This window comes from Lepidochelys kempii, chromosome 3, assembly GCF_965140265.1.
Source record: "Lepidochelys kempii isolate rLepKem1 chromosome 3, rLepKem1.hap2, whole genome shotgun sequence".
Lineage (NCBI taxonomy): Eukaryota > Metazoa > Chordata > Testudines > Cheloniidae > Lepidochelys > Lepidochelys kempii.
Genome location: NC_133258.1, coordinates 3,695,829 through 3,710,861, shown reverse-complemented (window position 1 = coordinate 3,710,861; position 15,033 = coordinate 3,695,829). Strand labels below are relative to the sequence as shown.

Genomic DNA, 15,033 nt, shown 5'->3' with positions numbered 1-15,033 from the left:
TGTTGTTCAGCATATTCATGAATGATCTGAGGTGGCAATGATTGCAGATGATACAAAATTACTCAAGATAGTTAAGTCCAAAGCAGACTGTGAAGAGCTACAAAGGGACCCCACAAAACCTGGTGACGAAGCAACAAAAATGGCAGAAGAAATTCAATGTTGATAAATGCCAAGCAATGCAAACTGGAAAATATAATCCCAACCATACATACAAACTGATGGAGTCTAAATTAGTTGTTCCCACTCAAGAAAGAGATCTTGGAGTTATTGTGGATAGTTCTCTGCCAACGTCCTCCTGATGACCTCCTGAGGTCCCTTCCAACCCTGATATTCTATGATTCTATGATTCTATGATCCACTCAATGTGCAGCGGCTGTCAAAAAGAGAACAGAATGTTCGGAACCATTAGGAAAGGGATGGATAATAAAAGAGAAAATATCATATTGTCACTATATAAATCCATGGTATGCCCTATTCCTGAATACTGCGTGCAAATCTGGTCGCCTCATCTCAAAAGAGATATATTAGACTTGGGAAAAGTACAGCGATGGGCAACCCAATTGACTAGAAGAACAGGAGGACTTGTGGCACCTTAGAGATTAACCAATTTATTTGAGCATGAGCTTTCGTGAGCTACAGCTCACTTCATCGGATGCATGCAGTGGAAAATACAGTGAGGAGATTTATATACACAGAGGACATGAAACAATGGGTGTTACCGTACACACTGGAACCAGAGTGATCACTTAAGGTGAGCTATTACCAGCAGGAGAGCGGGGGGTGGGGTGGGGGGGACCTTTTGTAGTGATAATCAAGGTGGGCCATTTCCAGCAGTTGACAAGAACGTCTGAGGAACAGTGGGGGGTGGGGTGGGGGGAATAAACATGGGGAAATAGTTTTACTTTGTGTAATGACCCATCCACTCCCAGTCTTTATTCAAGCCTAAGTTAATTGTATCCAGTTTGCAAATTAATTCCAATTCAGCAGTCTCTCATTGGAGTCTGTTTTTGAAGTTTTTGTGTTGAAGAATTGCAACTTTTAGGTCTCTAAACGAGTGACCAGAGAGATTGAAGTGTTCTCCGACTGGTTTATGAATGTTATAATTCTTGACGTCTGATTTGTGTCCATTTATTCTTTTACGTAGAGACTGTCCAGTTTGACCAATGTACATGGCAGAGGGGCATTGCTGGCCCATGATGGCATATATCACATTGGTAGATGTGCAGGTGAACGAGCCTCTGATAGTGTGGCTGATGTGATTAGGCCCTGTGATGGTGTCCCCTGAATAGATAGATATGTGGACACAGTTGGCAACGGGCTTTGTTGCAAGGATAGGTTCCTGGGTTAGTGGTTCTGTTGTGTGGTGTGTGGTTGCTGGTGAGTATTTGCTTCAGGTTGGGGGGCTGTCTGTAAGCAAGGACTGGCCTGGCTCCCAAGATCTGTGAGAGTGATGGGTCATCTTCAGGATAGGTTGTAGATCCTTGATGATGCGTTGGAGAGGTTTTAGTTGGGGGCTGAAGGTGATGGCTAGTGGCGTTCTGTTATTTTCTTTGTTGGGCCTGTCCTGTAGTAGGTGACGTCTGGGTACTCTTCTGGCTCTGTCAATCTGTTTCTTCATTTCAGCAGGTGGGTACTGTAGTTGTAAGAAAGCTTGACAGAGATCTTGTAGGTGCTTGTCTCTGTCTGAGGGGTTGGAGTAAATGCGGTTGTATCGTAGAGCTTGGCTGTAGACGGTGGCTCGTGTGGTGTGGTCTGGGTGAAAGCTGGAGGCATGTAGGTAGGAATAGCGGTCAGTAGGTTTCCAGTGTAGGGTGGTGTTTATGTGACCATTGCTTATTAGCACCGTAGTGTCCAGGAAGTGGATCTCTTGTGTGGACTGGTCCAGGCTGAGGTTGATGGTGGGATGGAAATTGTTGAAATCATGGTGGAATTCCTCCAGGGCTTCGTTTCCATGGGTCCAGATGATGAAGATGTCATCAGTGTAGCGCAAGTAGAGTAGGGGCATTAGGGGACAAGAGCTGAGGAAGCGTTGCTCTAAGTCAGCCATAAAAACGTTGGCATCCTGTGGGGCCACACGGGTACCCATAGCAGTGCCGCTGATCTGAAGGTATACATTGTCCCCAAATGTGAAATAGTTATGGGTGAGGACAAAGTCACAAAGTTCAGCCGCCAATTGACTAGGGGTATTAGGAAAAACTTTTTCACTATGAGGGTGGTGAAACACTGGAATGCGTTACCTAGGGAGGTGGTAGAATCTCCTTCCTTAGAGGTTTTTAAGGTCAGGCTTGACAAAGCCCTGGCTGGGATGATTTAACTGGGAATTGGTCCTGCTTCGAGCAGGGGGTTGGACTAGATGACCTTCTGGGGTCCCTTCCAACCCTGATATTCTATGATTCTATGATTCTATGATTCTATGGAACTGCTTCTGTATGAGGAGGGGTTAAAAAGACTGGGGCAGCTGGCTCAGGCTCACAGGGCTGTTGGGCTATAAAATTGCAGTGTAGACGTTCAAGTTCAGGGGCGTGGAAGGTCTCAAAGCCCAGGCGCCAGCCCCAGCCCAAACATCTACACTGCTACTCTTAGCCCCCAGCCTGAGCTCTGCAAGCCCCGGTCAGCTGACCGGCTCTGAGATTCAGTGCCGTGGATTTTTTTACTGCAGTGAAGACACACCCTGCATAAGGCCAGAATTATCTTTAGCAGAACAGGGCCTGTTGTGCCATCCAGTTATACAGGTCCATCTTGTGTAACACTCACTGACCGAATACACAGCAAGCAGAAGTCCGGCATACGTACTATCACCCTTCTCTCCTACGTTAGAAAATCTTTTCTTACTTCAGCAGTGCTGCCAGGATATAATTATGAACCTAATAGAAAATGACACAGTATTAATCCAAAGTTAGTTCACTTACATGTACTTATGACTGAGTTTAATGATTTTTTTCTTTGGCAGAATGACAAGAATCAAAGCCCTCTGATAGAAGTGGATGGGAACAGATTGAGAAGGATGCCTTATTTCCTGTGTTCTGTTGTATATCTATGAGGGTTTTGCCCCTGCCTGTCTCGTGAGAATACAAAGGGCTCTCCTGGGCTAGCTTAGTGCATCACACTTCTGGGAATTGTCTGAACAGCAGGTGAGGGAAATTTATAATTTCAGAGACATAAGCAGGCTGACAGCAAGCCCTTACATATACAATCTCGTCACATTTTCCCACATAGCAGCAGCAGCCTTATATTCTCAGTGGAAATTGATTTATCTGAGCTAAAAGAAAACAAGAAAGAACAGAAGTAAAGTCTCCAGGAGAGAGGACAGTATATGTGTCTCCTGAGGCCCCGGGCAGTCTGCACCAAACTGAACACAATGGGACCCTCAAAGATATTTAGGCCCCTAACTCCCACTATGCCTGCCTGTCTTTGGTAGACCTCAGATTTAAAGATGCAGCGCACAGAAAGCAAAAGGTACATGGGGCAGTTACATTGCTCAAATACACCATGATTATTACGTATCTGTCATGTGAGCAAAGATACTTCCAAAGCAAGACTATTTGTTATTTCAAATAGGTGAGAAGATATTAAAAAAAGAGATCTAATATATCAGGAGTGCTCTAGCAACGGTCTCTCTCTCCAGGTGTCTTCTTGCATATAGCGATTCTGCAGCAAAATCCATCTTCTCTTTTAGTTAGGGCTCATCTCCACAGGGGAGCTGACTGGCAGAACTGCAGGGGTATAACTGTACGGCTCTAGCTATGCCGGTATAAGAGGAGTAATTAAACTGGAATAAAAACCATTTTTATTCTGGAATAGTCTCCCCGTGGGCAGATATACTGACTGGCAAAGACATAGCCGTCTAATTATACTGCTGCAGTTCTGCTGGTCAGTTTCCCCAGGCAGACTAGCCCTCAGAGCGGCAATTAACATCATTCCTTTGCCATGGGTATAACAGTTTGGTCAGGTCTATGGAAGCAAAGCCAAAATATGTTTTATCACGTGGTTAGGACACAGCTGTGTTCCCGGCCGCTTAGACAAGGACTTGGTGACATGCTTTGTGGCACTGGAGAATGAGGGGAAACAGCCCAAGGGAGAAAATTTGGAGTGCATTGTGAATAAAGGGAGGGAAACCTGTTCTTTCTGAAATTCAGCCCAAGGACCTTTCACCAGCTGTATATATGCATAGGGTGACCAGATGTCCTGCAGGTGTCCCGACTTTTTCTTTAAAAAGGGCAAATTGTCCCCTATTTTCTGTCCCCACCCTCATCAGTAGTGGCAGGTCCTGCTGCTGGCCAGGTCCCTGCTCGCCAGACGCTCACCTGCCAGCGGTGAGGGAGCGGGGATCCAGTGGCCGACAATGGGGGTGGGTGTGCAAGGCTAGTGGCAGGCCGAAGATGCTGCGTGCCAGGCCGGCCGCTCCCCAGGCCGGTCCATCAGCACAGCCTCTGCGGTGTTCCAGCTCTTGGTCAGCGGGGGCCTGCCATCCCATCCCGTTTCCAGCCAGCGCTGACTGCGTACTGACTGCAGAGGCGGGTGTGTGTGGGCAGGCGCCAGGCGGCGGCCCCGTTACGTGTCGTCGCTGACTTATGAGGAGAGGCTGAGGGACCTGGGATTGTTTAGGCTGCGGAAGAGAAGAATGAGGGGGGATTTGATAGCTGCTTTCAACTACCTGAAAGGGGGTTCCAGAGAGGATGGTTCTAGACTATTCTCAGTGGTAGAAGAGGACAGGACAAGGAGTAATGGTCTCAAGTTGCAGTGGGGGAGGTCTAGGTTGGATATTAGGAAAAACTTTTACACTAGGAGGGTGATGAAGCATGGGAATGGGTTCCCTAGGGAGGGGGTGGGATCTCTTTCCTTAGAGGTTTTTAAGGCCTGGCTTGACAAAGCCCTGGCTGTGGTGATTTAGTTGGGGTTGGTCCTGCTTTGAGCAGGAGTTGGACTAGATGACCTCTGGAGGACTCTTCCAACCCTGATATTTTATGATTCTGTTACCCATCCATCGGCCCTTTATGTGCTTCCCCTCTCGCTGTCCTCTCCCTTCTGTGCCCCTTCATGCTCCCAGCCCCGCTGCTCCTCCATATCTCCCACCCTCCCCCCCGTCCAGCGGGGTGCATCCTGCTCCCAGCACTGTGCGGAGAAGCAGCCCCTGGTCAGAGCACTCAGCTCACCAACAGCCTGGCCGGGAGGCTCCTTCCTTACCCCACTGCCTCTGGCTGGGCTGGTGCCTTGGGAAAGCCCAAGATCCTCTGAGCCGGGGTGCTGGCCAGGAGGAGCCGAGCCCTGCATATGCCAAAGCCCTGTACAGCATTGGCATGGGGAAGCCTCTCTGCCCCTCAGCTAAGCTAAGCTCTGGAGTGGTGGGGGGAGGGGGAGAAGCGATTTCCAGCCTGTTTGTGCCCCGATCCAGCAGGCTTCACAACAGACCCCCAGCAGGGGCTTAGCACCCTCTTCCCCAGTCCCCCTGCCCCTGCCCTGGGTCCTGCCCCAGCAAGCGAGGGGCTGCTCCATCCCCTAGGCACCCTCCCCTGCTGAGCCACTTCTCTGGCTGGGTTCACTGAAGCCCCTGCAGTCGGGTTCCCTGGGCCCTGGTGCACAATGTGTCCTTAGGGCTTAACCCCTTCCTGCCCGCGCTGTAGCCCGGGGCACAGGAGGCAGCTCGGTTATGTTGGTGGCCGGCAGCAGCCTGGAGGTGTTAGCAGATCCTGTCCTTTTCCCTCCTGCACAGCTCCAAAAGGCTACTGCTGGCCACATTCTGGTGTGAACCCTGGCAGTGATCCTGCATGCTCCCTCCCATGTGTTGCCTCGGGGAGATGCAGCCCCAGGTACCAGGAGAGGCGGGTCCGTCCTGGGGGCCCAGCCAGGCATGGAGGGCAGAGAGCGCCAGGCAAGGAGGGTCGGGTCGGTCACTCAGTCACCCTCCAGTGTGAGAAAGGGGTACGGGAGTGTGTGTGTAACCTCGTCCCCTGTGTGTCACCCCCTCCCTGTGTGAACCCTAAAACCTTAAAAAGAACAGGAGGACTTGTGGCACCTTAGAGACTAACAAATTTATTAGAGCATGAGCTTTCGTGGGCTACAGCTGCTCACGAAAGCTTATGCTCTAATAAATGTGTTAGTCTCTAAGGTGCCACACGTCCTCCTGTTCTTTTTACGGATACAGACTAACACGGCTGCTACTCTGAACCCTAAAACCTTAAAGGTAAGAAGGTAAATAAAAAGAATCCAACTACGCAGTATTTCTTTATAACAGGGGCTCAGTCACCTTGATGTTAATTTGAATGTTTGGACTGCATAGGTCTGATTGATTGCCACTGAATTCACTTGAATACGAGCAATTTTACCAGGTGTCCTGTACTCAGCATAGGGAAATATGGTCACCCTATATATGCAGGAGGGACTTAGCTCCACCTTCCTCTCCAACAATTGGCAGACCCTTGCCTGTGGGTGGGGCTTGTTCTATAAATTGAGGGTCTTCCATTTTGGCTTTGAAATTTCCTTCAGAAGCAAAGGCAGTTCGTTCTGGGTGCAGGGCGGCAGCTCCGTCTGGGGGCTGTGTTTGTTCTGTGCGCAGTGCCCAGCACAGGGAGGTCCTGGTCTGTGACTGGGGCTTGTAAGTGCTTTGCTAATAGGAATCACAACACATGAAAGGGAAGAGGAGACCAAGGAACAGCCTGGGCCACGGAGCTGGGACAGGCATGTGCCCCCTCGGCGCAGCCTGCCCGCTCTTTAGTCAGAAAGGGGGACAGAGGGGGAGGCTCAATAAACCCCAGAGGAATAGCAGAGGCCCCAGGGCAGCAGGCGGCAGCGTGGCTGTGGATTTGAGGGGACAGGATCCCATCTCAGAGGGATGGGGAGGGAGGGTGTGTTACAGAGAACAGCCTGGACCAGAGAGTTTGGCTCTGACATTAAACTGCTCCCATGTTTGCGATGGCTTGGTGCTGGGGCTTTGATGCAGGTCCAGCTGCTGTGGGGAAAAGACAATGGGGGCAGGTGGCGAAATCCCATGTTGATCTATGGCTCAGATGACACGTTTATTAACTGTATGAATGTGCCCCTCTTGTGACTGGTGTAATCCAAGCTGGTGCCAGCGTGTGTGTTGTCCCCTTTTCCTGGCTGGTTGCCTACAGGATAACAGCCTACTGCTGCCGCCTGCTGATGGGGCTGCTTGTTTAACTCCAGTGACAGAAATGTGTGCTGCAGTGTTGAAGGCCTCAGGTTGAAACCCAGCTGAGCGCTCATGGGTTGGGTCGATTGCATGGGCAGGGAAATGGAGACTACTCCTAGCTTGGATATTGATTCCCTGTGTATCTTTGGGAAAGTCAGTTAACAGTTCCGTGCCTCGGTTTCCCCCTCTGTCAAGGAATGAAGATTCCTTGTCCTGTCCCTGGGATGTTGTGGGTCCCGTCATGTCTGGGCACTGGAAAGCAGAGAGAGATGAACGTGCAAAGCTGTATGTGCTGACTTCCCACTGAAATAGCATCTTCCCCTTTTAAACACACAACACCGGACAGTGCAGGCAGGGAGCCACCCAGCCTTCCCTTCCCTAGCTTCTGTGACATGGGTAATGCCAAGACCTGGCTCTCGCAGAGAACTTTTCACCGGGAGATCTCGAAGCACGTCCCAGGCTCTCAGGCGTTTATCCTCCCCCGCCCCCTGAGGCAGGGCAGTGCCAGGAGCCCCCTCCTGTGGGTGGGGAATTGCCCAGCAGGCCTGAGAGGTGCAACTTCAAAGCTATTTTTCGGGGGCGGGTGCAAACCCCTAGCCTGGCTCCTGCAGGTCACGCAGGGAATGGGACCCCGCTGGCCCAAGGCCAGGGACCCAGGAGTCCGGGAAAGGCGCCCCTCCCTGCCGCAGCTAAGCAGTGGAGCGGCTGCCTGGCAGGGCGTGGAAGGCGGCGCGGCGCCCGCCCGCTGGGGGCCGGCTGGAGCGATGGGGCGCAGGAGAGGAGCGCACGGCCGGCCACGGAGCGCGGCGCGGGCAGCTCCTGAATAATTGACCGGCTGCTCCCAGCGGCCCCGCCGCGCTCCTCGGCGCCGGCCCGGGGAGGAGAGGCGGGCGTGCAGGCTGCGCTCCGGCGGCGCGGGGGCTCGCCCAGGGCGCACCATGGCGCTGCTCGTGCGCCTCAAGGCGGTGACCGAGCTGCGGGGCAAGGGGGACCGGCTCGCCAAGGCGGCGTTCAGAGGTAGGGAGCCGCTGGGGAGGAAAAGTTCTCCGCGGGGCTGGGGGCTGCTGGGGGCAGGGGAGAGGCTGGGGCCGCTGGGCTCGGGGTCCCGTGTGGCCCGGGGCTGAGCTGGGCTCTGTGGCCGGGGCTAGTGTCCGTCCCCCCCATGAGGACGCTGCAGATTCAGCCCCCTTTGGCTGCCTTCTCGTGCCCCCCCCCCCCGTCCAACAGCCCCAGGGTATTTCCACAGGGAGAGCCAGAGTCACCTGCCCCATGGGCTCCGGGCATTGGGCCATCTGCCCTGCCTGTGGATCACCCCGCACAGCTTGGCGCGTGGTCGTGGTGGCCCGGTGGCTAGCGGCCCCGGCTGGGAGCGGGGCCCCCCCGAGTCTCGTCCCAGCTCTTCCAGCTTCTGTGTCCCCCATCTGCGAAATGGGGACCGCCACCAGCTCCGAGACAGGTGGTGGAGAGACCCACCTTCGGGGTCTGTGCTCAGAGGAGGGTGCGGAGTCACCCAGGGGGCCTGGCATGTGAGCTCCATGTGCCCTCCATTCACGCCACAGCAAAGGGGGCGCGCGAGCCAGTAAAGTTTGGAACCTGCTGGTGTGGCCCTATGGACCACTGACATCTTCCTAGGGCAGGGGTCAGATCTAATGCTCAGGCCACAGCAGCTCCCTTGCCCTGGAGGGGCTAACACAATGCCAAAGACGGGCAAAGTGTCGGATCCTGACCCACGACTGTGCCTCGCTTGACTTCTGTCCTTATTGTCACATCAGGTCGCTTTCCAGTCTGTAACCCCGAGTCTCTCACTAGTTTCTCGAAGGGGATTGTGCACCGATTAACGGTGTGAGGGGTTTCGATAGCACCTTCCAACCCCAGGGACCCCTCGGCATCGTACCCACCGTGGGGCACCCAGCCGCTGAAGCGTAACCCCCTTTGGGGTAGGAGAGCAGCCACCGCACAGAGAGCAGGTTTGCCAGAGAAACCCAGGACAAACTCCTGTTCTGGCAAAATAGGCCGTGGAACCGGGATGACAAAAAGGCAGCAAACCGCGTGGAAATGGGTGGAAGGTGCCGGACTTTGGAAAGGGCCAGCGCTGAGTCAGATCGGCCAGGATTTGACCCAGTCGCTTCATGGAGTCTTAAGGTTTTAAACCATCACGGCACAGCCCCTCCCCACCCCACACAAAAGTGAATGGCTCAGGGTTATGAAATTGGCTGAATGTGTTGTGGATCCTCGATCCTGCCAGGAATCTGACTTTATCCAGGGCTGCTGCTTTTATTCCCACAACAGTGCTTTCTCCTGGCCTCATTCATAGTCGCTCTTTCGCCTGCTAGGAATTCTATCCTCCGGAAGGAGATGCACAAAACCCTTCATGGGGAGCACTGAATTCGTCTAGGGGAGCATATTACCAGCAGCACTGGACTGGCACCCCGCTCTGGGCCCAGAGGACGGCTCACGTAGTAGCCGGCAGCCTTGTGGAGGCAAGGGGAAGGGGATTCTAACTGTAACGATGGATAACGGTGTAAGCGAGGAGCACTACTCCGCTCCGTTGTAACTCCAGCAGGGAACAGCGCAAAGAAATATCGAGTGCTGCCTTCTGCACAGCGGCGGTGTGGTGGCTAGATTACAGGACTGGGGGTCGGGAATCCTGGGGTTTTCTGTCCCAGTGCAGTTCGAGCTGTGCAGCTATAGTGTAGACGGGGCACCGGCGTTTTCAGCACCATGTCGTTTAACCAGGCCCGCTGACAGCAGTTCCAGGCCCCAGGGCAGAACAGTCAGTGGGGCCCCCACTCACGCACAAGCCGCGCTCGCACGGACGCGGTCTGCCTGCCGTTTGGGCGGTGCCGTACCTGCACTGGCTGGTGCCCAGCGAGCTGCCGGCTGCGCTTCTGGGCGCGCTTTTCCAGCACGGCCAGGGCTTCCACGTGCCCGCCCGGTAGGGTGCCAACTGGCTAATCGCGCAAACCCAAAGACCCTTGCCCAGCTTACTGCCCTGCCCCTTCCCTGCGGCCACAGCCCTGTCCCGCCCCTTCTCTGAGGCCCCGCACTCTGTTCACTCCACCCCCCGCCCCCGTTGCTTGCTCTCCCCCCCCTCACTCACTTTCACCAGGCTGGGGCAGGGGGTTGGGGTGCGTGAGGGAGGGAGTTTGGGTGTGGGAGGGGGTCGAGCTCTGGGAGGGAGTTTGGGTGTGGGGGGTTGGGCTCTGGGAGGGAGTTTGGGTGCAGGAGGGGGTGAGGGGTGCAGGCTCTGGAGGAGGGAGTTTGGGTGTGGGAGGGGGCTCGGGCTCTGGGAGGGAGTTTGGGTGTGGGAAGATGAGAGGGGTGCAGGCTCTGGGGGGGGGAGTTTGGGTGTGGGAGGAGGTGAGGGGTCGGGCTCTGGGAGTGGGTTTGGGTGCGGGAGGCAGTGCGGGCTCTAGGCTGGGTCAGGGGGGTGGGGTGCAGGAGGTGGTCAGGGTTCGGCGCTTTCCTTGGGCGGCTCCTGAAAGCTCACCCTCCCCAGCTCTGCCACTGCCCCTCAGTCTCGACCCACATGCCCCCATTATCCCAGCCCTGGGCGCAGCCCCCCAGCTCTGCCTGTACCCCTGAATCCTGATCCACAGCCCCCTGCTATCCCAGGCCTGCCCTCCATGGCTCTGCCAATGGCCCTTGATTCTGACCTGCAGTCCCCCTGCTCATCCTATCCTGCTCAATCCCTTACTCCCAGCTCTGCCGACTATCCTCCTCTTCTAGGGAGTCTCTGTGTCTGCTGGATTCATCCCAGCAGTGCAGTCTCTCTGGTGTCACTCACTCAGCTGCGTGCCGATAGACAGGAGCTCCAGCCGGGTATCGAGGAGCGAGCTTTGTGGTTGTACTTCCATTCAGACCTGGCTGTGAAGTGCCAGGACCCCAGAGGTTTCCGTGCAGGACTGGGTGTGATTTTGGCATGCAGTGTTGTCAGCAGTCAGAGGCCCATTGTTTATTGGGGGCCAGGCGCTGGTGCGAACATAACAGGGGTCACCAGCGTGTAGCAGGGCTCCTCCTTCCGCCTGGCCAAAGAATGCAAAATCCTCGTGACTGAACGTCTCCGTGCGGTGCTCTTGGGCTGCGTCTACACTCCACGCGAGGGGTGCGATTCCCCCGCTCGCACGCACATACTCGCAGTCGCTGTCGTGGAGCTAGGTGAGTGTAAAGGCAGCATAGCTGCGGTCGCCCGGCGATTGGCCGCGGAGCCACGGCTTAGCCATGCTGAGCACAAACCCGCCCGACACCGGTGGGTACGTGATCGACACGGCTAAGCCATGCCACTGCCGCTGCCATGGCTACACCCCTATTCACATTGGCACTCGCTCAGTGAGAGGGCATGCCAGCCTGTGCACACGGGTAGGGGAATCCCCCCCGCGCTCGTAGTGTAGACGTAGCCTGGGAGTATCAGTGACTGCCAGAGCCAGGGGTGACCAGATCCGGACAGGACTGAATCATGAGTCAGGCCCCCTGAGCCTGGTTTAGTTCATGCCATTTTTAAAAATAATCAATAGGGGAGTTCTTCCGCTTTGCCTTCTGAGCCTCTAGGTCACGGACAGGTCACGTTTTGAAACGTCACCTCTTTTTTTTAACTGAACGCTGAGATTCTCGCTTCATCGGGGGCCTCCAGGAGCCTGGGGCTTTAAGAAAAACGCCAGGGATCGCGAGACTTGCAATAAAATCGCAAGGCTGGCAACGCTGCACAGACCCCTGCCAGCGCACTACACGGATGCAATAACTTCCATTTGGTGCTTAGCTCCATTGTGAATCCCCAGGAGTGAATCCCCCTGAGTGGTGAGAACAGCAGCCCCTTTGCTCGTCTCTCCAGCGAAGGGCTCAAAGCTCTTTACAAGCTCTAATGGCCAGACCACCACCTCATATTAAGAAGGGTCCCCTGGGACGTCGCCATGGGACACCTTATGCACGGCCCGCTTGGCATGCACTCTCACAGGCTAAGGGGATGGAGGCTGTACAAGTGCCTAGATAGATCAACACAAAGTAACTACACAGGCCACCAGGTCCCCCTTGTACCCCTTGTGCAGAGGAATACAGCGCCCCCAGATTGCGGGAGTCCCAATCCTCCAGTAGATGTCACCAGAAACGCCACAAATGGAATTTCCTTCCTGAATTACTGCTGCACGGAACAGGGACCAAAGTTATTGCTGTTCTTCACACCAAGCTGCTTCAGAAATGACCTTTGGACCCATGGAGCGCTCCATCTGACTAATCTGTCTTCCGCCCTAGCTAGGGATTTGTTCATCACAGTGGTGTCCGGACACCTACGGTAGGTGTCAGCAGTCCTTAGTAATCTTCAGGAACACAGAAGTACTCCTATTAGATCAAACCCATCGTCACACACGTGGCCAAAATGTCTCATATTTTGCACAGAGGCAGCCCTGGGGACTGATCTTGGGACCCTTGGCCTCAAGAAGACAAAGCCAAGGTTTTTAACCTAAATAAGTGGGCTGGTTTTCTGAGAGGCTGAGTGAGCACCGGCAGCTGTCTGGTGATTGTGGAACCTCAGTGCCTCTGAAAGTTCATTTCTTTACATACCCAGCTTGGACAATCTTGGCCAAAGCCTCTGTCCCTTGCACTCATCTCTGCCAATTGTGCTAATCCTGAGTCTTGTGACCCCTTGAGTCAGTAGAGGGCAACGTGATTATGCGACAGCAGGCTGGTGGGTAGTGCTGGTCAAAAAACATCCAAGCCGGTGGGCATTTTTCCAGAGATAATTTTGATTTTTTTGTTGAAAAACTGAAAGAAAAAAAATTCTCTTTCATAATGAAACCTTGGAAATTGCAGAGGAAAGTGGACACTTTCCACAGAAACTTTCATTTGGTTCACAACCCAATTTTCCATCAAAGACAAGGTTAGACGGACAACTTTCTACCAGGTCTCGTATTTCCCGCCCCCCCAGAAAAGTTAAAAAGAAAGCGTGCTCTTTTGTTCACAGTTTTCGGCATCTTTCCATTTTTCAATCAGGTGAAAATTTTCAATTAGGTTTTAATTGAAATTTTTCATTTGTTGACATGCTTCTCCCCCCCGCCCGCCGCCCTCCAGGGAAAGAGCGCGGAGCAGAAAAAGAGGAAACAAACATTGGTATAGGCACCAGTAGAGGAGGACAGCGCCACACCGAGCAGGCATGGCTTACATACGTCCCCCAGCTGAGGAAGCGCGTCCCGAGCTTCAGAGACTTCCCGGCTGATCTCCCAGATGAGCTGCCACTTGTAACACTGACTGACCCCTGTCGGTGGCCGGTGGGATTGAACCTGGGACCTCTGAGGTTTAACACATGAACCTCCACTGCATAAGCTAAAAGACACCTCTCCATTAGCCCAGGCTGTAGCAGGCTCATCGATTTCTAGCTGATCTAGGTGCCATAAGAGGAGGACTGAGCACAGCCAGCAGGCATTGTGCCTTCCTCTGAAGTAGCCGGTGCTGGCCGCTGGGAAATGCAGACTGCATTGAAGTCACCCAGCGACACAGCACTTCTGGGCAGCTGCAATCGGCTGGTACCTCGCACTCTACGAGTGGCTTTCTTCTTCTTCAGGCGTTGATGATAAAGGCACGTGCATTGGCTCCTGCAATGCAGAGAGCCCTCCCTTTTCCATCCCATAGAGCCCCCCCGGTGGTCGCTTATTTTTATTCCAGAGACGCTAACCAAGATCAGCTTCCCCTTCCCTTGGGTGACTCTCTCCTACCCTCCCCACCTACTGGTCTACTGGCATTTATATCTCCCTACGCTGTCAGGCTGGTGTAACGAGGCTGGTTCTGGTGGGACCCATCTGAGAGTGCCAATTCAGGACAAATTGCTTGAAGCAGGGCAGTTACAGCCCAAGGCTGGGGTTTTTCCACCTCTAAGGCAAACCAAACCAGCCAAACAGAGCAGACTTTTGTCTCACCCCACTGGCTAGCCACAAGTCACACAAGCAATTCCCTTAGATACTCCAGTTTCCCAGTATCCCCACCAGTGCCACTCGTTATGGGGACAGATGGTTATGAAAAGCAATATCCCAGTAAAAGAGAAAAGGTTCTCTCGATCCCAAAGGACCAAGCCCCAGACCCAGGTCAATAAACAAATCAGATCTTACCCACAAATCACGCTGTTGACAATCCTTTAGAATCTAAAATCTAAAGGTTTATTCATAAAAGGAAAAGATAGAGATGAGAGCTAGAGTTGGTTGAATGGAATCAATGACACACAGCAATGGCAGAGTGCTTGGTTCAGGCCTGTAGCAGGGATGGAATAAGCTGCAGGTTCAGATCAAGTCTCTGGAGAACATCCCCAGCTGGGAGGGGTCATTCAGTCCTTGGTTCAAAGCTTCAGGGTAGCCAAGTCCCTCCAGAGGTCGGAAGCAGGATTGAAGACCAGATGGAGGAGCTGCAGTAGCTTTTTATAGTCTCTTGCCATGTGGCGTCTCTTTCTGTGTCCCAGGGACAAGCTGCCCCTCACATGGCCTGGAAACACCTCAGAGTTTGGTCCCTAGGCAGGTCCCTGCACACCTGGCTGAGTCCCCTGGCGTGTCTGCCTTCTCTCAGTGGGTCAGTTGTGTCGCTGATGGTCCTTAATGGGCTAGGCTGATCTATACGGTCCCAGATTATGTCAATAACGTCACAGCTGGTTCAGACAGGCAAGCCATCAAGCCAGGAACCTGGCTGGAAGTTGAAGCTAGACAACGTCAGGCTAAAATAAGCCATCCATTTGTGACCGGGAGGGTAATTAACCGTCGGAACAAGTTCCCAAGGCTCGTGGTGGATTCTCCATTGCTGGCCAATGTTTCAATCAAGATTGGATGGTTTTCCTAGAAGAGATGCTCTAGGAATTATTTGGGGGAAGGTCTGTGGCCGGTGTTATCCTGGAGGTCAGACTAGGTGATCACAAGGGT

At 53.7% G+C, this 15,033-nt stretch overlaps 1 protein-coding gene across 1 annotated transcript in view; it reads left to right on the top strand.

Moving 5' to 3' along the window:
* Positions 1-7,881: 7,881 nt before the first annotated feature.
* The window catches only part of OTOF (otoferlin), a 206,664-nt gene continuing 199,512 nt past the window's right edge, over positions 7,882-15,033 (top strand). Inside the window, exon 1 of the mRNA XM_073335512.1 lies at positions 7,882-8,164. Within this exon, the coding sequence (XP_073191613.1) occupies positions 8,086-8,164 (79 nt within the window). The 5' untranslated portion in view covers positions 7,882-8,085. The remainder of the gene's footprint in view (positions 8,165-15,033) is intronic.